This window comes from Salmo salar, chromosome ssa03 (assembly GCF_905237065.1).
Source record: "Salmo salar chromosome ssa03, Ssal_v3.1, whole genome shotgun sequence".
NCBI lineage: Eukaryota > Metazoa > Chordata > Actinopteri > Salmoniformes > Salmonidae > Salmo > Salmo salar.
This window is the reverse complement of record NC_059444.1, coordinates 50226318-50254014: the sequence shown is the minus strand read 5'-3', so window position 1 is coordinate 50254014 and position 27697 is coordinate 50226318. Positions and strand designations below refer to the sequence as shown.

The 27697-nt window shown below is 41.2% G+C and overlaps 1 protein-coding gene across 1 annotated transcript in view; it reads left to right on the top strand.

Moving 5' to 3' along the window:
* Positions 1-5814, top strand: part of LOC106600690 (centrosome-associated protein CEP250) — an 83936-nt gene extending 78122 nt beyond the window's left edge. The window contains exons 19-21 of the mRNA XM_045716044.1: positions 2974-3145; positions 3288-3373; positions 5100-5814. Coding sequence (XP_045572000.1) covers positions 2974-3145; positions 3288-3373; positions 5100-5159 — 318 coding nt within the window. The 3' untranslated portion in view covers positions 5160-5814. The remainder of the gene's footprint in view (positions 1-2973; positions 3146-3287; positions 3374-5099) is intronic.
* The last annotated feature ends 21883 nt before the right edge of the window (positions 5815-27697 follow it).

Sequence of the window (27697 nt, the reverse complement as noted above, 5' to 3'; positions counted from 1 at the left end):
CCCCGTGGAGAAATTTCATTCGGCTGTTTAGCTTATTGCAGATTCCCGGTCGGAATATTATCGCTTTTCTACGAGATAAATGGCATAAAAATTGGTTTTAAACAGCGGTTGACATGCTTCGAAGTACGGTAATGGAATATTTAGACATTTTTTGTCACGCCATGCGCCATGCGCACGACCGTTATTTACCATTCGTATAGTGTCTAGAACGCACGAACAAAACAGAGGATATTTGGATATAACGATGGATTATTTGGGACCAAACCTACATTTGTTATTGAAGTAGAAGTCCTGGGAGTGCATTCTGACGAAGAACAGGAAAGGTAAGAACATTTTTCTTATAGGAAATAGGATTTTGGTGAAGGCTAATCTTGCCGGGTGTCTAAATAGCTAGCCGTGATGGCTGGGCTATGTACTTAGAATATTGCTAAATGTGCTTCATCCGAAAAGCTATTTTAAAATCGGACATATCGAGTGCATAGAGGAGTAATGTATCTTTAATTCTTAAAATAATTGTTATGCTTTTTGTGAACGTTTATCGTGAGTAATTTAGCAAACTGTTAGTAAATTCCCCGGAAGTTTGCGGGGGGTATGCTTTTTCTGAACGTCACATGCTAATGTAAAAAGCTGTTTTTTGATATAAATATGAACTTGATTGAACAGACATGCATGTATTGTATAACATAATGTCCTAGGTGTGTCATCTGATGAAGATCATAAAAGGTTAGTGCTGCATTTAGCTGTGGTTTGGGTTTTTGTGACATTATATGCTAGCTTGAAAAATGGGTGTCTGATTATTTCTGGCTGGGCACTCTCCTGACATAATCTAATGTTTTGCTTTCGTTGTAAAGCCTTTTTGAAATGGGACAGTGTGGTTAGATTAAGGAGAGTCTTGTCTTTAAATAGCTGTAAAATAGTCATATGTTTGAGAAATTGAAGTAATAGTATTTCAAACGATTCAAAAATCGCGCCACTGAATTCAGGTGGCTGTTACGTAGGTGGGACGAATTCGTCCCGCCTTGCCCATAGAGGTTTTAAGATGTTTCTACAACTTTATTGGAGTCCACCTGTGGTAAATTCAATTGATTGGACATTATTTGGAAAGGCAAACACCTGTCTGTATAAGATCCCACAGTTGACAGTGCAAGTCAGAGCAAAAATCAAGGCATGAGGTCGAAGGAATTGTCCGTAGAGCACCGAGATGGGATTGTGTCTAGGGACATATCTGGGAAAGGGAACCAAAACATTTCTGCAGCATTGAAGGGCCCCAAGAACACAGTGGCCTCTATCATTCTTAAATGGAAAAAGTTTGGAACCACCAAGACTCTTCCTAGAGCTGGCAGCCCAGCCAAACTGAGCAATCGGAGGAGAAGGGCCTTGGTCAGGCTGGTGACCAAGAACCCGATCGTCACTCTGACAGAGCTCCAGAATTCCTCTGTGGAGATGAGAGAACCTTCCAGAAGGACAACCATCTCTGCAGAACTCCACCAATCAGGCCTTTATGGTAGAGTGGCCAGATGGAAGCCACTCCTCATTAAAAGGCACATGACAGCCGGCTTGGAGTTTGCCAAAAGGCACCTAAAGAACTCTCAGACCATGAGAAACAAGATTCTCTGGTCTAATGTAACCAATATTGGACTCTTTGGCCTGAATGCCAAACATCATGTCTGGAGGAAACCTTGCACCATCCCTACGGTGAAGCATGGTGGTGGCAGCATCATGCTCTGGGGATGTTTTTCTGCGGCAGGGACTGGGAGACTAGTCAGGGTTGAGTGAAAGATGAACGGAGCAAAGTACAGAGAGATCCTTGATGAAAACCTACTCCAGAGCGCTCAGGACCTTCAGACTGGGCGAAGGTTCACCTTCCAACAGGATAACGACCCTAAGCACACAGTCAAGACAACGCAGGAGTGGCTTCAGGACAAGTTCCTGAATGTCCTTGAGGGGCACAGCCAGAACCCGGACTTGAACCCGATCGAACATCTGAAAATAACTGTGGAGCGACGCTCCCCATATAACCTGACAGAGCTTGAGAAGATCTGCAGAGAAGAATGGGACAAACTCCCCAAATACTGGTGTGCCAAGCTTGTAGCGTGATACCCAAGAAGACTCGAGGCTACGATAGGTGCTTCAACAAAGTGTGGGGTAAAGGTTCTGAATACTTATGTAAATGTAATATTTGAGATTTTTTATAAATATGCAGAAATTTCAAAAAACCTGTTTTTGCTTTGTTTTTATGCGGTATTGTGTGTAGATTGATGAGAGAAAAAAACGATTTAATCAATTTTAGAATAAGTCTGTAACATAACAAATTGTGGAAAAAGTCAAGGGGTCTGAATGCTTTCCGAAGGCACTGTAACAGTGCCTGTCTTGAATGGAATAGCCTAGCTAGTCAGCTATAGCTAGATAGGCAAAATGTGGTCCCAACTCCCCTGTTGGTTGCTCGTTGTAGCCTACTCCTTCTCATTTCTTTTAGCTTTTAATTCCATGATTTCATTCCACCTTGCATCGCATTAGTGAACTCTCTCTACACTTGTTACACATTGAGCCTCTTTGTCGCTACACACATGAAGGCTCCCAGTCTTTGTTATGGGGCACAGTGCATGTCACAAAAACTACAAAACTACATTGAAAAGTAAATGTTTTATTAAATTAATAATTTCAAATGTCATAGTATGTACTTGTATGTAACAATGTCACATAGATATTTTAATGTAATTCAGAAAAAATACTTTTCAGTGTTAAAATAGGCCTATAATTTTATTTTGCGCAAAAATTTATATTCACTCTATTTGTATATTCAAATAACAGTGCACATCTCTAGATTCAAGTAGTCAAAAATAAATTATTGGCTCCCCGTTCCATAGGGGTTCTGAAACCATGTGTATCCACTCGAATTCACCAGATTTTTTTGTCAATAGACCGTCAAAGGAAATCTGTCAAAACTTCAATCTTCCCAATATGTATATGCAGGATAAGGCGTACGCCAAAGACAAGCTCAAAGCCCTGTATGCTGAGCTGAGCTTCAGCCAGTCCAAGGTCCAATGTGACATTCCCAAACTGCGAGAGGAACTCCAGACTGCAACAGGGTCTCCCAGGGATGAGGGCAGGGGCGGCGACGGCTCCAATGCTGCTCAGGCATACGGTAAGACATGCACACACAAACACCCCCAACCCACACAGTGCAACCTCTTCACACTCACATGTGCACACCTGCATGCATACTTATGCATAATCCTACTGGCATGTATAGTGACTCAGGACTTCTCTCTATGCATACACTGTAGACATAGTGAAGTTGACAAGCAACCCTGATTTCCTGAAGAAGGAGAGGTCGACACTCACCAGGCAAATCAGAGGAGTCAGGTCAAAGGTGAGCGGTTAGGGGTGAGGTAAAGTGCCTTGCAAAAGTATTCATCCCCCTTGGCATGTTTACTATTTTGTTGCATTACAACCTGTAATTTAAATGGATTTAATTTGGATTTCATGTAATGGACATACTGAAAATAGTCCAAATTGGTGAAATGAAAAAAAAACTTGTTTAAAAGAATTCTCAAAAATAAAAAACTGAAAAGTGGTGCGTGCATATGTATTCACCCCGTTTGCTATGAAGCTCCTAAATAAGATCTGGTGCAAACAATTACCTTCAGAAGTCACATAAGTAGTTAAATAAAGTCCACCTGTGTGCAATCTAAGTGTCACATGATCTCAGTATACATACACCTGTTCTGAAAAGCCCCAGAGTCTGCAACACCACTAAGCAAGGGGCACCACCAAGCAAGCGGCACCATGAAGACCAAGGAGCTCTCCAAACAGGTCAGGGACAAAGTTCTGGAGAAGTACAGATCAGAGTTGGGTTCTAAAATAGTATCTGTAACTTTTAACATCCCACAGCGCACCATTAAATCCATTATTCAAAAATGGAAAGAATATGCCACCACAACAAATCTGCCAAGAAAGGGCCGCCCACCAAAACTCACGGACTAGGCAAGGAGGGCACTAATCAGAGAGGCAACAAAGAGACCAAAGATAACCCTGAAGGAGCTGCAAAGTATCTGTCCATAGGACCACTTTAAGCCATACATTCTACAGAGCTGGGCTTTACGGAAGAGTGGCCAGACAAAAGCCATTTATTAACGAAAAAAATAAGCAAACACGTTTGGTGTTTGCCAAAAGGCATGTGGGAGACTCCCCAAACATATGGAAGAAGGTACTCTGGTCAGATGAGACTAAAATTTTGCTTTTTGGCCATCAAGAAAAATGCTATGTCTGGCGCAAGCCCAACACCTCTCATCACCCCGAGAACACCATCCCCACAGTGAAGCATGGTGGTGGCAGCATCATGCTGTGGGAATGTTTTTCATCAGCAGGGACTGGGAAACTGGTCAGAATTGAAGGAATGATGGATGGCGCTAAATACAGGGAAATTCTTGACGGAAACCTGTTTCAGTCTTCCAGTGATTTGAGACTGGGACAGAGGTTCACCTTCCAGCAGGACAATGACCCTAAGCATACTGGTAAAGCAACACTCGAGTGGTTTAAGGGGAAACATTTAAATGTGTTGGATTGGCCTAGTCAAAGCCCAGACCTCAATCCAATTGAGAATCTGTTGTATGACTTAAAGATTGCTGTGTACCAGTGGAACCCATCCAACTTGAAGGAGCTGGAGCAGTTTTGCCTTAAAGAATCCCAGTGGCTAGATTATAGAGACATACCCTAAGAGACTTGCAGCTGTAAATGCTGCAAAAGGTGGCTCTACAAAGTATTGACTTTGAGGGGATGAATAGTTATGCACGCTCAAGTTTTCATTTTTTTCCTTATTTCTTGTTTGTTTCACTATACAAAATATTTTCCATCTTCAAAGTGGTAGGCATGTTGTGTAAATCAAATGATACAAACCCCTCAAAAATGCATTTTAATTCCAGGTTGTAAGGCAACAAAATAGGAAAAATTCCAAGGGAGTGAATACTTTCACAAGCCACTGTAACTTTCACTCAATCCCAATTTGATAATACTCTGCAATAACTTAAAACAAAACACTGATCTTGTGCCTAATTTCTTCCCTTTTTATCCATCTGTGTCGTCTCTTTGTCTGTCAGAGTCTGAAAGAGGGTCTTTCTGTCCAAGAGAGAATGAAGCTGTTTGAGCCCATGGACTAGAAAAAGATCTGATCAACATTTTTTTGCTCATTCTTCAGTGTGTGTGTGTGTGTGTGTGTATGTGTTTGTGTGGTGTTTGCCAATTGTGTGCAACAGTGCTAGTCTGAGTACAAGTCACTTTAGCTAACATTCCACTCCTTGCCACTCCTTGTCATTGCCAATCTTCATCTTTGGTAAATGACATGGATTACAGGTAGTGGATTAGCTAAAGAGACTGGTACCCAGACTACTGGAGTGCTTGGCTTGCCTGTGATCTGTAGAGTGTACCATTGGGAGATTTTTAGGGCATTGATTTGGTGAGGTTGCAAGTATTGTGATTAACTATTTATTTATATATGTATTATTACACAGACCAAAATATTGCACAGGTGTGCTAACTAATAAAAAGCTCTTACAGGGCTCAATGCACAATGTGTTTCTCTCCTCCTAGTCCACTTCACCACAGCCGGACAGTGATGTGAACTGTTTAATTAGGGCAAAACAAAATTCCCTATGTAAGAACACACTCAAATCTAAATACTGGTCATGTAAAAATGCATGGCTATGATTTTTTCAATGTATTTTAATACACTTGTGTCCTGAATTTTAGTGTTCCATATTATTCATAAAATGTTTTTTATTTGAATGTCAAAGTGTGTCTAAATAAATGTAATGTCGAAACCATTTTTCTGTTTCCATCCTCTTTCTCCCAGTGGCCATGGTAACACCTGACCACAAGGTTTCCCTCTCACAGCAATCAGAGCATTCATTGGCATTCTCTCACTCACTCTCCTTATGGTGTTTGTTTTTCTCAATACGATGGGAAAATGAGGCCTCGCATCCCTTCCCCACAACTGATTTTGGATCCACTATTAAACTATAGTTCTGTAAACTAACTGAAAACATGCAACGGTGGTGTCGTTTAGTGGTATGATCTTTCCATCGGAAGATTGTGTAGGCATACATTATTAATAATCTATTCTACAGTGTTGTGGAGGGTAGCCTAAACGTAATTTACTCACCTTCATTTTAAGTGAGCGTTTATCCACCTTTTACAGAAAAATGTATTGAACATATAGCATAGCTTTTTTCACTGCAACCTGGGATCAGCAATTTTTTTTTTACCACTACCCCACTGTTTCTACTCCAGCATCTAGCTGGCAGAGTGGATGTGAAATGTCCTTTTTTAAACTTTACAGCGACGCTATGGAAATTGAAACGTAACTGTCCCATCATATGAATTTGGCACATTTTTTTACTCACCATGGGTGATGTTGGTTCATCCTGATTCTCAGATGTATGCAGAGAGAAGAGGAAATTGGTCCCGGTGAAGAAGTGTGTCATTCACAGCACTTATGGTTTTAATAACTGCAGCAATTAGGACTTTCATTGTGTAAATAATTCCAGAGTGCTCATATTCTTGAAGAATGTACTTTATGCTCACTGATTTGAGACCACAATAATGTGCCGCTAACAACTTTATTAAAAATACTGTGATTTTTTTTACTGGAATATATTTGATGTTACTTTTATTTCAACAGGGAGTCCCACTGACACAAAGGACCGGTGTCTTTCATAAAGCAGCCCTGCATTTTACAATTTCACACATTTGATAAAATACAAGAGAATACAAAAACACACACTTAAGAAAAACAATCACATTCCTCAACAAAGATGTCCTCAATCCATATTTTGAACTGCCCGAGAGTCACCAATGTAACTAGTTGCAAGGAACTTGTTATTCCATACATGGGGTGCAAAGGCAGTCTGGAGCAAGAGATAAAACAGGACATCATAAAACTGTATTACGCTGCTACATATCCACAATGCAAAATGTATAATGTGTGTGCTAGCGCTTGTGTGCGTATGCGTGTATCTGTACCTTTGTGTGTGTCTCTTCACAGTCTCCTCTGTTTCATAAGGTGTATTTGATCATTTAAAAAAATCTGATTCTACTGCTTGCATCAGTTACTTGATGTGGAATAGAATTACATGTAGTACTGTGTGACTCCCATAGTCTATTCTGTATTTGGGGATTGTGAAGAGACTATGGTGGCATTTCTTGTGGGGTATGCATGGTTGTCTGAGCTTGTCAACACTTCTTACAAAAACAAGTAGTGATGAAGTCAATTTCTCCTCAACTTTGAGCCATGTGAGATTGACATGCTTATCATTAATGTTAGCTCCCCGTGTACTTTTAAGGGCCAGCCGTGCTGACCTGTTCTGAGCCAATTGTAATTTTCCTAAGTCCCTCTTTGTGGCACCTGACCACACAACTGAACAGTAGTCCAGGTGCGACAAAACTAGGGCCTGTAGGACCTTCCTTGTTGATAGTGTTGTTAAGAAGGCGGAGCAGGGCTTTATTATGGACAGATTATTCCCTATCTTAGCTACTGTTGTATCAATATGTTTTGACAACGACAGTTTACAATCCAGGAGTACTCTAAGCAGTTTAGTCACCTGAAATTGCTCAATTTTCACATTATTCATTACAAGATTTAGTTAAGGTTTAGGGTTTAGAGAATGATTTGTCCCAAATACAGTGCTTTTAGTTTTGAAATATTTCGGGCTAACTTATTCCTTGCCACCCATTCTGAAACTAACTGCAGCTCTTCGTTAAGTGTTGCAGTCATTTCAGTCGCTGTAGTAGCTGACGTGTATAGTGTTGACTCATCCGCATACATAGACACACTGGCTTAACTCATGCCAGTGGCATGTCGTTAGTAAAGATTGAAAAAAAGAAAGGGGCCTAGACAGCTGTCCTGTGGAATTCCTGATTCTACCTGGATTATGTTGGAGAGGCTTCCATTAAAGAACACCCTCTGTGTTGTGTTAGAAAAGTAACTCTTTATCTACAATACAGCATGGGGTGTAAAGCTATAACACATGTTTTTTTCGAGCAGCAGACTATGATCGATAATGTCAAAAGCCGCACTGAAGTCTTACAAAACAGCCCCCCCAAACTTTGTACCATCAATTTCTCTCAGCTAATCATCAGTCATTTGTGTAAGTGCTGCGCTTGTTGAATGTCCTTCCCTATAAGCATGCTGAAAGTCTGTTGTCAATTTGTTTACTGTAAAATAGCATTATATCTGGTCAAACCATTTTTCTCAAAAGTTTACTAAGGGTTGGTAACAGCCTGATTGGTCTGCTATTTGAGCCAGTAAAGAGGTCTTTACTATTCCTAGGTAGCGGAATGACTTTTGATTCCCTCCAGCCCTGAGGGCAAGTACTTTCTAGTAGGCTTAAGTTGAAGATATGACAAATAGGAGTGGCAATATCGTCTGCTATTATCCTCAGTAATTTCCCATCCAAGTTGTCAGACCCCGGTGGCTTGTCATTGTTGATAGACAACAATCATTTTTTCACCTCTTCCACACTCACCTTACAGAATTCAAAATGAAAATGCTTGTCTTTCTTAATTTGGTCAGATGTACTTGGATGTGTAGTGTCAGCGTTTGTTGCTGGCATGTCATTCCTAAATTTGGCAAGATTAGCAATGCAAAAAATCATTAAAGTAGTTGGCAATATCAGTGGGTTTTGTTATGAATGAGCCATCTAATTCAATGAATGATGGAGCTGAGTTTTCCTTTTTGCACAAAATTTCCCAAAATTGGCCCAAAATTGCCCAAAATGTCATTTTACTGTCATACATTTTATAAAGAATCTTTGTTTCATTGTATAGTTTCTTCTTCTTTTTATTTAATTTAGTCACATGATTTCTCAATTTGCAGCACGTTTGCCAATCGGTTGTGCTGCCAGACTTACTTACCATACCTTTTGCCTCATTCCTTTCAACCATAACATTTTTCAATTCCTCATCAACCCAAGGGGATTTAACCGTTTTTACAGTCATTTTCTTAGTGGGTGCATGCTTATTAGTAACGGGAATAAGCAATTTCATAAATGTGTGAAGGGCAGTGTCTGGTTGCTCCTCCTTACAGGCCAGTAAATACTCTTTAAATCATTAACATAACAATCACTACAAAACTTACTGTGTGACCTCATACATTATATTAGGACCAGCTTTTGAAACTTTGGTTTTCCTAGATATGGCTACTATATTGTGATCACTACATCCTATGGATTTGGATACTGCTTTAAAGCAAATTTCTGCAGCATTAGTAAAGATTTGATCAATACATGTTGAGGATATCATTCCTGTGCTGTAACCGCCCTGGTAGGTTGACTGATCGTGACTTTACTTTCAACTTCTTTGGGATCCATGTCCCTTCCACGGGACGGTTGAGCTAACATACAACCTAATGTTAATCGCATTAGCCTCAGTAACAAGAACATTTCCCAGGACATAGACATATCTGATATTGGCAAAAAGCTTAAATACTTGTCAAATAAAATAAAATAAAGATGTTGTCACATACACATGGTTAGCAGGTGTTAATGCAAGTGTAGTGAAATGCTTGTGCTTCTAGTTCCGACCATGCAGTAATATCTAACAAGTAATCTACCAATTCCACAACAACTACCTTGTACACACAAGTGTAAAGGAATGAATACGAATATGTACATAAAAATATATAAATGAGTGATGGCCGAACGGCATAGGCAAGATGTAATAGATGGTATGGAGTACAGTATAAACATATGAGATGAGTATTGTAGGGTATGAAAACATATAAAGCAGCATTGTTTAAGGTAGCTAGTGATACATTACATCAGGATAGCAAGATGCAGTAGATGGTATAGAGTACAGTATATACATATGAGATGAGTAATATAGGTTATGAAAACATTGTATAAAGTGGCATTTTTTAAAGTGGCTAGTGATACATCTAATTACATCAAGATGGCAAGATGCAGTAGATGGTATGGCGTACAGTATATACATATGAGATGAATAATGTAGGTTATGTAAACATTATCTAATATAAATAATATAAAGTGGCAAGTGATACATTGATTACATCAATTTTCCCATTATTAAAGTGGCTTGAGTTGAGTCAGTATGTTGGCAGCAGCCACACAATGTTAGTGATGGCTGTTTAACAGTTTGATGGCCTTGAGATAGAAGCTGTTTTTCAGTCTCTCGGTTCCAGCTATGATGCACCTGTACTGACCTCGCCTTCTGGATGTTAGCGGGGTGAACAGGCAGTAGCTCGGGTGGTTGCTGTCCTTGATGATCTTTTTGGCCTTCCTGTGACATCGGGGGGTGTAGGTGTCCTGGAGGGCAGGTAGTTTGCACCTGGTGATGTGTTGTGCAGACCTCACTACCCTCTGGAGAGCCTTACGGTTATGTGTGGACCAGCTGCCGTACCAGGCGGTGATACAGCTCGACAGGATGCTCTCGATTGTGCATCTGTAAAAGTTTGTGAGTGTTTTTGGTGACAAGCCGAATTTCTTCAGCCTCCTGAGGCTGAAGAGGCTCTGCTGCGCCTTCTTCACCACGCTGTCTGTGTGGGTGGACCATTTTAGTTTGTCCGTGATGTGTACGCCGAGGAACTTAAAACTCTCCACCCTCTCCACTACTGTCCCGTCAATGTAGATAGGGGGCTGCCCCCTCTGCTGTTTCCTGAAGTCCACGATCATCTCTTTTGTTTTGTTGACATTGAGTGCGAGGTTATTTTCCTGACACCACACTCCGAGGGCCCTCACCTCCTCCCTGTAGGCCGTCTCGTCGTTGTTGGTAATCAAGCCTACCACTGTAGTGTCGTCTGCAAACATTCCTTTCACATTTCCACAAACTTCAAAGTGTTTCCTTTCAAATGGTACCAAGAATATGCATATCCTTGCTTCAGGGCCTGAGCTACAGGCAGTTAAATTTGGGTATGTCATTTCAGGCGAAAATTGGAAAAAGTGGCGGATCCTTAATATATATATATATATATATTAAGGATCAACAGCCAGTGGAATCGCGTGGTGCGAAATACAAATACCTCATAAATGCCATAACTTCAATTTCTCAAACATATTACTATTTTACACCATTTTAAAGACAAGACTCTCGTTAATCTAACCACATTGTCCGATTTCAAAAAGGCTTTACAGCGAAAGCAAAACATTAGATTATGTCAGGAGAGTACCCTGCCAAAAATAATCACACAGCCATTTTCAAAGCAAGCATATATGTCACAAAAACCAAAACCACAGCTAAATGCAGCACTAACCTTTGATGATCTTCATCAGATGACACTCCTAGGACATTATGTTATACAATACATGCATGTTTTGTTCAATCAAGTTCATATTTATATCAAAAACCAGCTTTGTACATTAGCATGTGATGTTCAGAACTAGCATACCCACCGCAAACTTCCGGTGAATTTACTAAATTACTCACGATTAACGTTCACAAAATACATAACAATTATTTTAAGAATTATAGATACAGAACTCCTTTATGCAATCGCGGTGTCAGATTTTAAAATAGCTTTTCGGCGAAAGCACAATTTGCATTATTCTGAGTACATAGCCTGGCCATCACGGCTAGCTAATTTGACACCCACCAAGTTTGGCCCTCACCAAACTCAGATTTACTATAAGAAAAATTGGATTACCTTTGCTGTTCTTCGTCAGAATGCAATCCCAGGACTTCTACTTCAACAACAAATGTTGTTTTGGTTCCAAATAATCCATAGTTATATCCAAATACCACCATTTTGTTCGTGCAAAGGGTGACGCGCGAGCGCATTTCGTGACAAAAAATTTCAAAATATTCCGTTACCGTACTTCGAAGCATGTCAAACGCTGTTTAAAATCCATTTTTATGCTATTTTTCTCGTAAAATAGCGATAATATTCCAACCGGGCGACGTTGTATTCATTCAAAGGCCGAAAGAAAAACATGGAGAATTCTCATGAACGCGCATCTCCAGTGTCACTGTCCTCAGCCTGACCAGTAACAAACAGAGCTGCTGTACTTAGCCCAGAGACTGCAGACACCCCATTCCACTTTCTGGTGCCTTCTGAGAGCCAATGGAAGCCTTAGAAAATGTCACGTTACAGCAGAGATGCTGTATTTTCGATAGAGATGCCACAGAAGGAGAACAAATTGTCAGACAGGGCACTTCCTGTATGGAATCTTCTCAGGTTTTGGCCTGCCATATGAGTTCTGTTATACTCACAGACACCATTCAAAATTTTTAGAAACTTTAGAGTGTTCTCTATCCAAATCTACTAATTATATGCATATTCTCGTTTCTGGGCAAGAGTAGTAACCAGTTTAAATCGGGTACATTTTTTATCCGGCCTTGCAAATACTGCCCCCTAGCCCCAACAGGTTAAAGCATTACCATCTCCAGAATTAAACTCTAAAGGTCTTTACCTATCACATCCATAAACAGTCAATTTATTAATCATAACCTCGTATCATATCATCATTCTCAACAGTCATAACCTTGCATCTGCAAAACCCGAGCCTTACTTATGATTCAGTTCTACACAAATTGGTTTATTTATTTACAAGCTAACTAAATGGTAATACAGGATAGGAGAGGTCAAGATAGAGAGAGGGACAGAGACACTTAACGTTGGTAAATTTAGAAACTACTCTCACTTATACTTTGCACACAAACCGCCGTTCGCTTGTAGTAAGAAATCATGAATATATTTACATGAAAATGCCTTGGTTCGCCGTGTATCTCTTTCGGAACCTTGCTGCCTTGGAAAGGGGTTGGGCCTTTCCTGTCTTCTACTGTTGTTCTCCTCTGCAGTCCTCCGGTATCTGGTGACATGTTGTGTAGTCCTGAACAGAACTACATTTTATTCTACTTCCATTCGCTCCTGAAGCTTCTTTGAAGATAGATTAGCCAGTCATGTTGATGGTTCCCAGTGGGGTGATGAGAGTAACGGAATACAATGGTTTGAAAAGAGTAGTAGAATGGTTCCACTTCAATTCACTTTTCTAGATACTTTACTTAGGACAGCTAATCAGCCGTACCAGTGATTGTCCAGGAGGTGACTATCTTCCCTACCTGTTGTTGAGATTCTATCTTCCCTGTGGCTCAGTTGGTAGAGCATGGTGTTTGCAACGCCAGCATGGTGTGTGCAACGCCAGGGTTGTGGGTTCGATTCCCACGGGGGGCCAGTACAACAAAAAAAAATGCATGAAATGTATGCATTCACTACTGTAAGTTGCTCTGGATAAGAGCGTCTGCTAAATGACTTTAAACGTGAGCTGTCTCTCTGATATGTTAATTCTTAACCTATCATTTTATACAGTTTGTTCAAAAGGTGCAATTATGAAAACACTTTCATAATTTTTCATATTGCATGCACAACGTAGAGGATGGAAACTTCGCACATGTAGTATGTATACTTTCCAAGTTACAGTATTTCCTTTATAACATTTTTAATGACATCATGTTCTTTTAGGTCACCTCTGCCCATTCCCCACATTCTATGTTGGACATTTTGTTCCAATAGTTGCTTTTGAACGTGTTAGAATTTCATCAGGAAAAATCTTCTTAATACGAAGGCACATTCCTCTTGTGAACATTGGAGAGGGAGATGCGGAATGTTCTGTCCTTGATTTACAACAGGGTGTGAGGTGTTAACCCCCACCAGTCCCCCCCCGCGGGTGAGAGTGGGTCTGGTTGAAGTTATTTATTGCAAAGCTGATCTGACCTATTTGGATCCTCACAGGACAGTCATGACACAGGTTGCAGGCACTGGTTACAGTTGAAAGCTTTTTCTTGAGTGGGCAGCTTGATGAAAGCCAGTCAATATTGAAATCACCCCAAAAATATACCTCTCTGTTGATATCACAGACATTATCAAGTATTTCACACATATTATCCAGATACTGACAGTCAGCACTTGGTGGTCTATAGCAGCATCCCACAAGAATGGGCTTTATGTGATACAGATTAACCTGTAGCCATATTACGTCGACAGTATTTAACGTGAAATCCTCTCTAAGCTTTACAGGAATGTGTTTCTGAATATAGACTGCAACACCGCCCCCATTGGTATTTCTGTCTTTATGGTAGACATAACCTCAGGTGTGGTACATTTGTGTCCTCACCAACATCAGAGTCTGGGACACTGTATCATCAAAGGTATTATCTAAGTGAGGTTTAGAGATAGTAACAAATGACATTCATATTTTGACTAGCAAGTTATTGACTCCATTTCTTAGGCAACATATGTTAATATGGGCTGTTTTTTGCACTTTTCTGGAACGCTTGATTGTTTGTAATGCTTTACTGGGAAGCTTATCAGAAGTAGACTTGCTCATGTTATTTATATTGGAAATGATAGTGCAGGGAGAGCTACACACAGTGGACTTCCTACTAGGGCACACTAACTCAGTGCTAAAAGTGTATCTCTGGTTCATAGGCACATGATTACTGCATACAATAACTGTAGGATCAACAGAGGTATTCAGGGCAGTTATGGGGACATAAATTAAGTTACTTACATTGTGTCTGCCAATGCCCCTGGGATAATATACATTTGAAGCTGCATTATGACAAGTCAGCGACACAATGGTAGGTATTAACTGAGCTTGGGTCATTGATAAGTCATTGTCTCAACGCAGCCTTGAAACGTGTGGACAGAGTCCAGGAGCAAGATGATTTGGATGGACTCCATCATTCCTGTAGAGCAGGTATTCCCAAACTGGGGTACTGGTGGTACGACAAAAATGTGTTTCACATTTAAATAAAAAAAATTCAAAATAATCTTGTTTCACTGCCAAAAATAAACCATGTAGTGTTCAGCAAAATAACAACACAATGTCAAATACAGGTAGCATAGTCAAATAATTAACATTCAATCACATTAACAGTTACTCTCTCGCGGGAAAGCTTCACTCTTGCGCAAACATTTAGAAACAAAGCGTGACAATTCGAAAATAAGCCACAGGAGTTTTTTGAGTGGCAATAAAGGCGACTTTTGAGTAGTAAGACGTATAGAAGCAACAGATACAGTTGAAGTCGGAAGTTTACATACACTTAGGTTGGTGTCATTAACACTAGTTTTTCAACCACTCCACACAATTCTTGTTAACAAACTATAGTTTTGACAAGTCGGTTAGGACATCTACTTTGTGCATGCCACAAGTAATTTTTCCAACAATTGTTTACAGACTGATTATTTCACTTATAATTCACTGTATCACAATTCCAGTGGGTCAGAAGTTTACATACACTAAGTTGACTGTGCCTTTAAAAACAGCTTGGAAAATTCCAGAAAATTATGTCATGGCTTTAGAAGCTTCTGATAGGCTAATTGACATCATTTGAGTCAATTGTAGTTGTACCTGTGGATGCATTTCAAGGCCTACCTTCAAACTCAATGCCACTTTGCTTGACATCATGGGAAAATCAAAAAAAAAATCAGCTAAGACCTCAGGAAAAAAATTGTAGACCTCCACAAGTCTGGTTCATCCTCGGGAGCAATTTCCAAATGCCTTAAGGTACCACGTTTATCTGTACAAACAATAGTACGCAAGTATAAACACCATGGGATCATGCAGCCGTCATACCGCTCAAGAAGAGATGCGTTCTGTGTCCTAGAGAGGAATGTACTTTGGTGCAAAAATCCCAGAACAACAGCAAAGGACCTTGTGAAAATGCTGGACGAAACAGGTACAAAAGTATCTATATCCACAGTAAAACGAGTCCAACATCGACATAACCTAATAGGCCGCTCAGCAAGGAAGAAGCCACTGCTCCAAAACCGCCATAAAAAAAGCCAGACTACTGTCACGGCTGTCTGAAGAATGGGACCAAAGCGCAGCGTGTGTATCGTTCCACATTTTATTATAACTGTTAAACTATGCAAAATATATAATTAAACTAATGAACAAAATAACAAACCTTGATGAAGAGGTGCAACATACACTTACTCAAAATAATCTCCCACAAAGCCTAGTGGGAAAACCAACAACTTAAATATGATCCACAATTAGAGACAACGATGACCAGCTGCCTCTAATTGGAGATCATCTCAAAAAACAACAACATAGAAATACAAAAACTAGAACCCCACATAGAAATACAGAAACTAGACAAAACCCAACATAGAAAAAAGAAACTAGAACCAACATAGAAATAAATAAACTAGACAAAACCCCCTGTCACACCCTGACCTACTCTACCATAGAAAATAAAAGCTTTCTATGGTCAGAATGTGACAACTACGGTTTGCAACTGCACATGGTGACAAAGATCGTACTTTTTGGAGAAATGTCCTCTGGTCTGATGAAACAAAAATAGAACTGTTTGGCCATAATGACCATCATTATGTTTGGAGGAAAAAGGGGGAGGCTTGCAAGCCGAAGAACACCATCCCAACAGTGAAGCACGGGGGTGGCAGCATCATGTTGTGGGGTGCTTTGCTGCAGGAAGGACTGGTGCACTTCACACAATAGATGGCTTCATGAGGAAGAACGATTATGTGGATATATTGAAGCAACATCTCAAGACATCAGTCAGAAAGTTAAAGCTTGGTCGCAAATGGGTCTTCCAAATGGACAATGATCCTGTGCATATTTCCAAATTTGTGGCAAAATGGCATAAGGACAACAAAGTCAAGTTATTGAAGTGGCCAGCACAAAGCCCTGACCTCAATCCCATAGAAAATTTGTGGGCAGAACTGAAAAAGCGTCTGCGAACAAGGAGGCCTACAAACCTGACTCAATTACACCAGCTTTGTCAGGAGCAATGGACCACAATTCACCCAACTTATTGTGGGAAGCTTGTGGAAGGCTACCCAAAATGTTTGACCCAAGTTAAACAATTTAAAGGCAATGCTACCAAATACTAATTGAGTGTATGTAAACTTCTGACCCACTGGGAATGTGATGAAAGAAATATAAGCTGAAATAAATCACTCTACTATTTGTCTGACATTTCACATTCTTAAAATAAAGTGGTGATCCTAACTGACCTAAGACAGGGAATTGTTACTAGGATAAAGTATCAGGAATTGTGAAAAACTGAGTTTAAATGTATTTGGCTAAGGTGTATGTAAACTTCCGACTTCAACTGTACCATTAATAAGAAGGAGCTAGAAGCATCTTATATGGTGAGCTACTGAGTGGCTAGGACAGTGTGGTGTCTTTGGGGTACCATTAAACTGAAGACATGTTTTATCAATTAACTCCCTGTAATTATTATCACGCGATTAAACTGATTAATCGTTTAATTGTAATTAACTAGGAGATCGGGGCACCAAGGAAAGTATTCAGATTACAAAGTTATAATTTTCCTAATATAACTTTCCTATATTATAACATTATATATTATATTCTATTATAGTATAGTATAGGCCGATTATCTTCTGGTTTAAATGGTGTATTTTACCTCGCGTCCAGTCTCATTCCAAACGTCGTAAATTGTTGTATCTGCATGAACCCAGTCTTTACTAAGAGTCATCCATACATCAATTGTCCTAAAATCATTTATTTACTAAACTAAGTAATTCACAAAGTATACAAACAGTAATTATCATCACAAAGAATTGGTAGAGTAATGTGCCCTAGTGGTCTAAACAGGCATGGCTGGTCTGTTAGACAATGGGTCATAAACGGTCAGCTGAGGAGTTACACAGAGTTCATTAATATTAACAATTGACAATTGAACGCTCACTCATTCGGGAACAATTGCAATCAATATATATTTACGCTCAGTGTGTCGTCGGGATCCTTGTTGGAGCGTCGTTCTGTGGAGAGTTTTGTCTCTCTCTCTCTCTCGGTTAGAATGGATCTTTCAAAGCGACATTCATTAATGTCGTCATAGAATGGATGTTTCGTTGGTCTTCGCGTTCAATGCTATAATTTACTTAGCTGCAGACTAATAATTAATATCAAAGACTTGTTCTTATTCTGTCGGTATCAATAGTCTAAAAGTTAACCACGTGGTATGGTTCACTTTCAGTAGATGGGTTGGATGGTCAAACCTATTGGCCAACTCATCAATTGAGTGGAGGCCTGGTCTGGAGAAATGTAAATCAGGGTATAGTTTTATAGTGACCATAGGACAGGCTTGTCAAATGACGCCTGGTCCTGTCTGTGTCCCTGGGGGCGTGCCGATGACTGAGTTAAGCTTGGTACAGAAATATAATTATATCACATTAACATCAGTACATAGCATCTCAATGTATTACAAATAGCTTTATCATTATTAATACATTCTATACAACCATGTGGTGCAAGTCTCATCTCTGAGGCTATTATATAAACCGTTTTATGGTAATATGGCTATATTGTCTCTTCTGAGTATCACAAAATTGTACCAAGCGGACCAGTTCGTAGCTGGATTCTTCACCAGTCTTCCATACCTTCTCCAGAACACAAATGTCGCTTGGCTCCCCAATTCTGTGAGTTGGAAGAATTTCCTGTGTCTCTCTATGGGCCATGTGGCAAGAGACTCTCCTGGAATTTTACCACTCCTTCACACAAGGACTGGGTGGGGGAAGGTAGGTTGGGGGATGGTGCAAAGGGGGGAGGGGGGGAGGGGGTCAACTGTCCTCCCTGTACTCAAAGAGGCCAACGTCATGACATACCCCCCCTGGTGGTTTGGATCTTGTTTATCCTGCAAGTTACAAATCAACATAAAATCATGACCACGTGATGTCCCATTGGTAGATCATCGTTGCAGTCCCCTCTGGTGGTTGAACTGTTATAGGCTCTCTGGAAGCGGAGCAGTCCACCACAAGGATGGGCAGTTGATGTCCGGTTGGTGATCGCCGTTGCGGTCTCCTCTAGTGGTGTACCTTGGTAGGTTCCCTGGAAGCTGCAAAGTACCCCAGGAAGGGCCAGGGGATGTCCTGGTTGGTGATCGCCGTTGCGGTCCCCCCCTCTGGTGGTTTACCTTGGTGGGCTCTCTGACAGCGGGCATGCCGCCACAAGGATAGGCTGTGGGTGTCCGGATTTGGGGTCGCCGTTCCGGACCCGTCGTCCAGACTGGAAGATCTGGGCAGTAACTTAGGCAGATGTTAACAACGCACACACAGTCATGAAATATATATAATTACATTCATTCCCCAATGAGCGGCGTTGTGGCACTAAGTGATGGTTGTATGGGGACTTTGTTTATGACTCTATCACTTCCTAAGTGTCAAAGGAACTGAACCGAAAAGGAATGAAAGCATAAACAAAACAAAAAAATATACAAAATATAGTTCTCACACAAAAAAAATAATCTAATTGGACTGTATTCTATATACGTCCAATGTTCTGGCAAAATGATTATCATGGCATTGTCTCTAATGCCATATCTAGGGTTTTTCCTACTTGGTGTGTTGCTTAGGGGCTATCCTAAGTTTAACTATATGATAAGTCTACAGCTGTAATGCACTAGTTTTGGGCAGTCTACAGGGATGACCTATGGACTTCTGGGAAGAAAACTGGTGAGTGCTGTAGAGTCAAAGGCCTAGAAGTAAATGTTCAACTTTACTAAGGCTGGTATATTGCTTGGGCCCTTAAGTGGTCCTAGCATAAATCCTAATTGGATGTTCCGTTGTGCATGTGCGTTTATGCTTACACAAGCGCACATGTCAAGGGAAGAAAACCAAGTATCCGGGCAGATTACAACTTGTTCAGAATGAGTCTGACGTAGTCAGGTAATTTTCAGGTCAATGCCTGGAGGTCAGTCAAAATTGGTGTCAAGGGAGTCTGTAGTAGTTTTTCTACAAGTCACTGTGTCTTCCACTACTGTAGTGGCGATAGGTATGAAGTCTATTTCATAGCTATGTTATCCACGGAGGAGCTAACCTCACGACGGAAGTACTCTTTAAGTATTGGACCAGTCATACGTGGTGTGATCATGGTTCATGACTTCTAATAATTTTCCTCCTGAATGGAGGGTCCTATTTATTAGTGACATGTGTGTTAACCATTGGAAGAGTGCACTGGAGATTCCCCTCCACGTGTTGCACTCTGAGTGACTCCTATGTCGCTGTTGTCAATGGTAATTTGATTGGTTAAGTCTCTAACCTTCTTACTGATTGTAGCTGGACTGACTGTTGCTAGTATTGGTACTGGTACTCAAGGGGACCAGTTATCCTACCGATTTATTCTGAAATATTATCTACCGGAACACATGATTGGAGCATTTTACTAGTTGTATTGTAGTTGAACCTACACATGGCAAAGAATGATTATTGATGCCATTTGTTTTGGAGGTGGACAAGTCCACTGGACTTCCTTTACGACCAGTGTGGTACACCTCAGTACTATCTTAGATGTCTTCTAAGATAATCCCCATCTAGGGGCCTGTCTGCTCCTCACTGTTCTCATAGGAGAGTTTACAACTAGATTTGATTTATGCTCTGGCGGCCTCGTACGGTGTTGTCCGTAGTCTTGACCCCCCCACCGGCCTCGATGAGGCTCATCATGGGTCTGGGCTACTATTCCCCCCCTTTGTGCCTCGGGACCCCCCCACCAGCGGGTGGTGTTGGTGTCCGATGCGCAAATGAAAAGGTCGGACCCTATGTACGAGTTGTCAGCGGCCGCGTTTTATGAGAGTGGCTGTAACCTTTCAACCAAATCTCCTGGTGTTTGTGCTTCAAAACGCTCAGTGGCTGTCGAGGCATGTCAGTCACCACCGCGTCCACGTGTGGCAACCTCTTCATTACCTGCGAACTGAGACGAGGATATCGGTCTGTGATATCGCAAAGTGTTTCACCAGTGGGAGTCATCGGGTCAGTTGCTGGACTGACGCCATTAGTGTCATTGTAAGGGGTGACAGTCCCCAACCAAGCGGAAGGTGTATTATCGGAAACAGAGTATACTCTGCGCCTCAATGTTTTTCTTGCTGTGATGGCCGCAGTGCTTGCGGAAGTGTCCAAAGGGCAAGAGAAGTTCATCTCAACTATCGTATTGCACGACTGCAAGGAGGAGGGAAGTTGCTTATTCACAGAGACAGCTGGCTCGAAATCATGAAAAGAATGGTCAATCAGGTTGGCTGATGGAATGTGTCGAGATATCGTACTATCTCCGTGGATCGGATTCTGTACCAAGAGGTTTCTAAACATCTTTTTCCCAAGGGGTGCTTTCGACAGATACCCCTCGTGAATGACTGCGTTGCAGCTAGCGTTAGGGGGAGACGGTGTGGTCAGTGGAGAAGGCACTGTGGCCTGTGACCATACCTGGTTGGTTTTCCAATCCATCAATGGGAGTAACCGATCCATCAAGTCTGCTCCAAGTAGCAGGGTTACAGTTTCGAGGCTGGTAACATACACAGGGTGAACGAGCGATACGTCCTAGAAGTGTAGTTTCAGCATGACTCTCAATGTGAGAGGCGAGGTAGTCTGAGTGACCCCTCGAAGTTTAGTGACGCATCGTTCCACTTTTAACCAACGTTTAGTTGGCTTCAAAGCCCTTTTGAGATCATCAAACAATGTTTGAGAGATGAGTGATATTGTCGCACCCGAATCCGCATGACAAGTTAAGCAGTCCTCCAGGACTGTTTCCAGGTATGGCCGTTTAGATTCGTGGTTAGTGGACATATTCCCCACAAAGTGGAGTGGTCGTTCGCAACGACGTGATGTGCCATTTCTGTTCAAGGTGGAAGCAGATTGACTTTTACGATTTTGAGTGGGCTTGGCTTTAACAAAGCGTTTGACCTTTATCTTCGCAACTTTTGTATCAGAGTCTATAGACAGAGCCCGGGGGCTTGTTTCTTGATCAAGCCGGCCCTGGATAGGGTCTTGAATGAGAGCGGGAGAAATTTGAACTTTAACGTCCATGCTATGGGTGTTAATTCCTGCGGACCTGGTGTCCGGTAATTCCCCGTCTAGTCCTTGTGACCTTTTCTCAAATTGTTCTCGCTTAAGTTCTTCCCGTAGTGGGACTTCTGGAGAACATTGGTCTACGTTTTGATCGTCCTTCAACCCTTTGTTACCCTTGTGCTCTGACACTGTTTGTGGGTTGGGTGCAGGAACGTAGCGAACGGGTCGATTGTAGCGGTAGTCATGTTGATGGCTACGTACTTTACAGTTATTTCGACCGCGGAGGTTATTGGAATCATGGTTTCGTGGTAGAAACTGTTGTTGTGCGTCATCTCTCGACGCTCCAATACCTGATAATGCACCCTCTAACTGGAGTGAGTGCTCCTGGTTAAACTTCAAAACCGAGTGGTCAGGGCTCTTAGCGTTGTGAACTTTTGATGCCTCAAAAGCTGTGCTTGCAAGCTCTCTGAGTTGTAAGATAGGCAAGCCAACGTGGGCGGCAGGGCCCAAGTAGGTAATGAAGGTGGGATACATGTTCGACAGAAACATTTGTTTGAATGGTAACAGCTCTTCCATTCCTGTTTCTGTGAGTAGGCCAAAGTAAGCTGAACGAAGCCTATGATAGTAAGCTTGTGGGTGTTCGTTCCGAGCTTGTTTGACGGTGTTAGCCAGTGAGCTATCGTGTTTGCGAGTCGCAGAACCACTGAATTCTAATATCAAAGCTGTGGCAAGTTTAGCGTAGTCATTTAGCACGTGTTGCTGTTGTAGGCGAATGAACCTCGTCACGTGTCTATTCGACGTTCGCTTCAACAGGTAAACCCTGTCAGAACCCGTAGCGTTCGGGTAGCCATCCAACGCGTCCTCTATGTCAGCTAGGAACGTCTCAGTATCGTTTGGCTGACCTGGAACGGGGTCAAAGGTGGGGAAATTCTTGACGAGTTTGACAAGGTATTCCGCGCCACGCGGGCGGAGAGGGTTGGCTTCATCCTGTGGAGAAATTGGGGCCAAAAGGCCAAGAGAAGAAGCCACGCCTTGTTGTTGTTGACCAAGAGGCGCCATATTACTCAGTGCCGAAGGGCCAAGAGGAGAAGACTGAGGGACACATGAGGGAGGCAAGGTCTGAAACCTATTGTCTGCATCAGTGACATGGCAGGAGATGTTTTGAAACAATTACTGCTTGCATGATGACGAGTTGCATGACCATTTGCATGAAGACGAGTTTCTCGCACGACTGGCCTATCTGGGTGACGTTTTTTCTCGCCTGAATGATCTGAATCTAGGATTACAGGGACTCTCCGCAACTTCATTCAATGTGCGAGACAAAATTGAGGCTATGATTAAGAAGTTGGAGCTCTTTTCTGTCTGCATTAAAACCTCTTTGTGCTAGGGGGCAGTATTTTCACATCCGGATGAAAAGCGTGCCCAACGTAAACTGCCTGCTACTCGGGCCCAGAAGCTAGGATATGCATATTATTAGTAGATTTTGATAGAAAACACTCTGAAGTTTCTAAAACTGTTTGAATAATGTCTGTGAGTATAACAGAACTGATTTGGCAGGCAAAACCCCGAGCACAATCCATCCAGGGAAAAAGAATTGAGCTCAATCTGTTTTCCATTAGGTTTCTATGGCAATCCCTTTTTAATAGAAATATGCTTGCAGTTCCTATGGCTTCCACTAGATGTCAACAGTGTTTAGAAATTGGTTGATGTTTTTCCTTTGAGAAATAAAGAAGTAGCCCTGTTATTTCCATGTGTCACTCCAGGTGCACTCTAATGTTTTGATGCACGCAACCTGCTTCACTTTGTTTTCGTCCGGTGTTGAGCACAGTATTTCCCGTCTTAAATTTGATCGATTATTTACGTTTTAGGATACATAAATTTGGATTAGGAACATTGTTTGAAATGTTTGGACCAAGTTTACAGGTAACTTATTAGATACTTTGTAGGCGAGTTGGAACCGGTGTTTTTCTGAATCAAGCTCCCCGGGACTGCTGTGCTGAGCGCAGAAGAAATATAAGCACACAGAGAGAAGCACAAGATTGAACTTCACTCAACTTTCTAGAGTTTTCCGTGTTAGTTAAAACACTATCAACATTTCCCTTTACTGTGGCAGTTATGATCGAATCAACGAAAAACAAAACAAACTATGCAAGAGATGTTGTAGGCATAACTCAGAGTATGATTCTAATATGGATGACTCAGCCTGTGCTCTACACAGACCGGTGTGGCATAACCAATCTGTCACGGTTGTCATAAGAACGGGACCAAGTCGCAGTGGATGTTGAGTTCCACATATTTATTACAAAGTGAAACTTTAAGCAAAAAAATAAATCAATAAACGAACAACGTGACTACGTGGTGCACAAACACAAAACAATATCCCACAAACACATGTGGGATAAATAGCTACTTAAATATGATCCCCAATTAGAGGCAACGATTACCAGCTGCTTCTAATTGGGAACCAAACCAAAACACCAACAAAGATATTTTAAACTAGAACACCCCCTTGTCACGCCCTGACCTACTACACCATAGAGAAACAAGGGCTTTCTATGGTCAGGGCGTGACACAATCAGAGGTGCAGTAGGCCTAAACGCAAAGACCATTGTCATATATGGATCTGTGCCATTTACTTTGAACTGGACTGTGTTTACAGCTGTGGTTGTGAGTAGATGCCTTGTTTTGAGATCAAAGCAAGAGCTGCATGCAGCAATGTGTGGATTTTTGTTGTTGCTAGTTAGTGAGTTATTAGCCCAGTTATAGATACTTTGTAGTCAGCAATAGGGGAATGATTTCTTCCTATAAGAGCACAAAACATTTACATTTCTAGATATCTTTGAAAAGCAAGTCAGATAAAGAGCTTGTTTTCGTCTTAAAGGGGCAACATTGTATTTTGAGACAGGCTTGAATAAATTAAGTAGCTAATAGGCAGAGGGTAGCATAATTTGTCTGATTGTCGTAGGAAGGAGCAGACCAAAGTGCAGCGTGTGTGTCGTTCCACATTTAATTACACTGTGAAACGATGCAATGCATATAAATAAACTGAATGACCAAAAACGACAAACTGTGACACAGAGTTAACATACACATACTCAAAAACAATCTCCCACAAAACCCAGGTGGAAAAACCCCTACTTAAGTATGATCTCTGATTTAGAGACAACGAGGACCAGCTGCCTCTAATTGGAGATCATCCCAAACAAAATCCAACATAGAAATACAAAACTAGAACCTGACAACATAGAAAAACTAAACTAGACAACCCCCCTGTCACGCCCTGACCTACTCTACCATAGAAAATAACAACTTTCTAAGGTCAGGACGTGACACTGATTCTCTGTAATAATGGTATGGGAATAATAATGCATTTTATTTTGTAGTGGTTTCTTCTGTCAAACAACACAACAACATGTTCAGTCACCTCCTTGTCTGAAGGACAAGTGGATAAACAGGTTAATGTCAAGCCCTGTGTGTTTTTTCAAAAGTCTCATGCAATGATGGCCTACATTGAACACCACACATTGGCTGCTGCTGTAGGTGGAATGATAGAACAGCTATTTCCATGTTAAGATATTATGGGATGCATTTTGTCCATTGTTTTTGATGGTTGTCCATCCTGGTAGGCATACATTATGATCAAATAGCCACAGTAGCCTACATGGCCACTGTTAAACTGTAACTTAAAGCGGGTACAGCCTCGGTGTTCACAGTAAACGCATGCTGGAAGTTGCACATCATTTCACAAACATTCAAGTTTATGCTCAACAGACCTGAAATTTGCTCAGTGCCGAAAAAATTTGAGGGAACATTGTTCTCAAGGTGTTGATTCTGTTGAAATGCCTGAAGACTGCCTGTAATTAGAATTAACTACAGTGGTTCTTCCCTTTAAACGTTTTTAGCTTATGCCGCGACTGTGGTAGATGGTGGCAGATTGTGGTAAATTGCATCATTCTGGCAACAATGGCTGACACGTGCCATAGAATTCTGTGGCACCCCGCAAGCTGTGCTGCAGTACGCCACAAGTTTTAAAGGAAGAACCACTGTACCTAGTCTAGTGCATTGTAAATTTGGTTCTGGGATCCAAAGATTAGCAGATACACTTACCTGTATACAGATGTAGGATCTTAATTTGAGCCAATTTGCTACAGCAGGAAAAAAAACTTGCAGAAACAGGAAATATGAATTGTGTAGTGGTTGATGCATTTGTCGTTAGGACAAATGAAGTGGCATTTTAAAGTGGAAATTACAAACTTTAGAAACCTTTTTTAAACCATGAATACACTACAAGTTTGAATTTTCAGCAACAAAAGTGATCAAATTAGCATCCTACATCTGTATTCTAAAAATGCAATCCTCTAATCCACACACACACAGATAGGATGTATATCGGGTACGTAACTTGACACCCTGACTGAGGGCACAGTTCCTCTGTCTGGCTGGGGTTATTCATCTGTGGCTGGACTGCCAGGGAGCTGCTGGACAGAAAGTTGCAGACACCACCTTAGCTGCCCATCAGACAGTCAGCACACTGGCCCATAACAAATTATGTCACTTATAAAGTATCCTACTAGGGTTGACAGATTTCAGATTTTGCAAAACTGGACAATATTGTGCAGGCACAATGGTGTGGGGACTTTGGAGACAGAGCTACCGGAACAAGTTTGAGTTATTTTAATATTCTTTAAGTAACTGTATGGATTCTGACGGGACAGTCTCTCAAGTGTTTGTACAGGGTCCGGTCAGAAGTCTGGGAAATATTCTATATCTGACCCGCAGACAGTCATGCCGATATTAGTGCTATCATACTGTTGGAAAAACCTTTTAAAGAACAATAATGTTGAGAGGTCAATTTTAATTTTCCAATTTAAACACAGATCAATCAACCTTCTGAGCCTCATTTGTTTGATCTTGAAAAGAAGAAAGAGGTCAAAGTTATTCCTGTGATTTCATCAATAAATGTGAGAGAGAAAGTTGAAATACTGAAGGGGAGAGAGATAAATATTTATATTCTGTCACGTCATGACCAGTATAAGGGTTATTTGTTATTGTAGTTTGGTCAGGACGTGGCAGAGGGTATTTTGTTTATGTGGTTCGGGGTGGTGATTTATGTAGTAGGGTGTTTGATTTATTATTTCCGGGTTTTGGTCTATGTTCTATGTTTTGTATTTCTATGTTCTTTCTGGTTTGTGGTATTTCTATGTGTAGGTTAATGGGGGTTGGACTCTCAATTGGAGGCAGGTGCTTTCTCGTTGCCTCTGATTGAGAGTCCTATATATGGGTAATTGTTTGGTGTAGTGTTGTGGGAGATTGTTTCTTGTTTTGCCTGTGTGAGCGGGACAAGACTGTTTTGTTGTTCGTGAGTACGTTATTTTGGTGTTATCTTTATTTAAAAATAAATACAAGATGAGCATCCACATTCCTGCTGCGATTTGGTCCTCTATTCCCGACGACAACCGTTACATATTCAGGCAGCTAGACTAAGACCTGCACAAGTAACATTGTAATTTCCCCCCCATTTTTTTATGTCTCTATACACTTAATGGGCCACCAAAAATCGAACTTTGTAAATTGTTTACAAGTTCCCTGAAGTTGGCCTGTATAACACTCTATAACAGCACTCGCCCTTGGGCCCAGGTCAAAAGTAGTGTACTAGATAGGGAATAACGACCCATTTTGGATGCAGCCATTGACTCATGCTTTAACTATTATAGGAACGGAGACATAATAATGCAAATATACCGCAAAAGGGCACACTGGTCAGAGAGAACCTAGACAGCTCTTCAATCTATTGCCTGCATAGCCATGCCAGTCTCCTAGAATTAAAGTCATGAATCTCTAAACACACCCCTTTCATTCCCTCTTGCCTGATTTAATGATCCATATAGAGAGATCCTGAGTTGACTTACTACTCACTTGAAT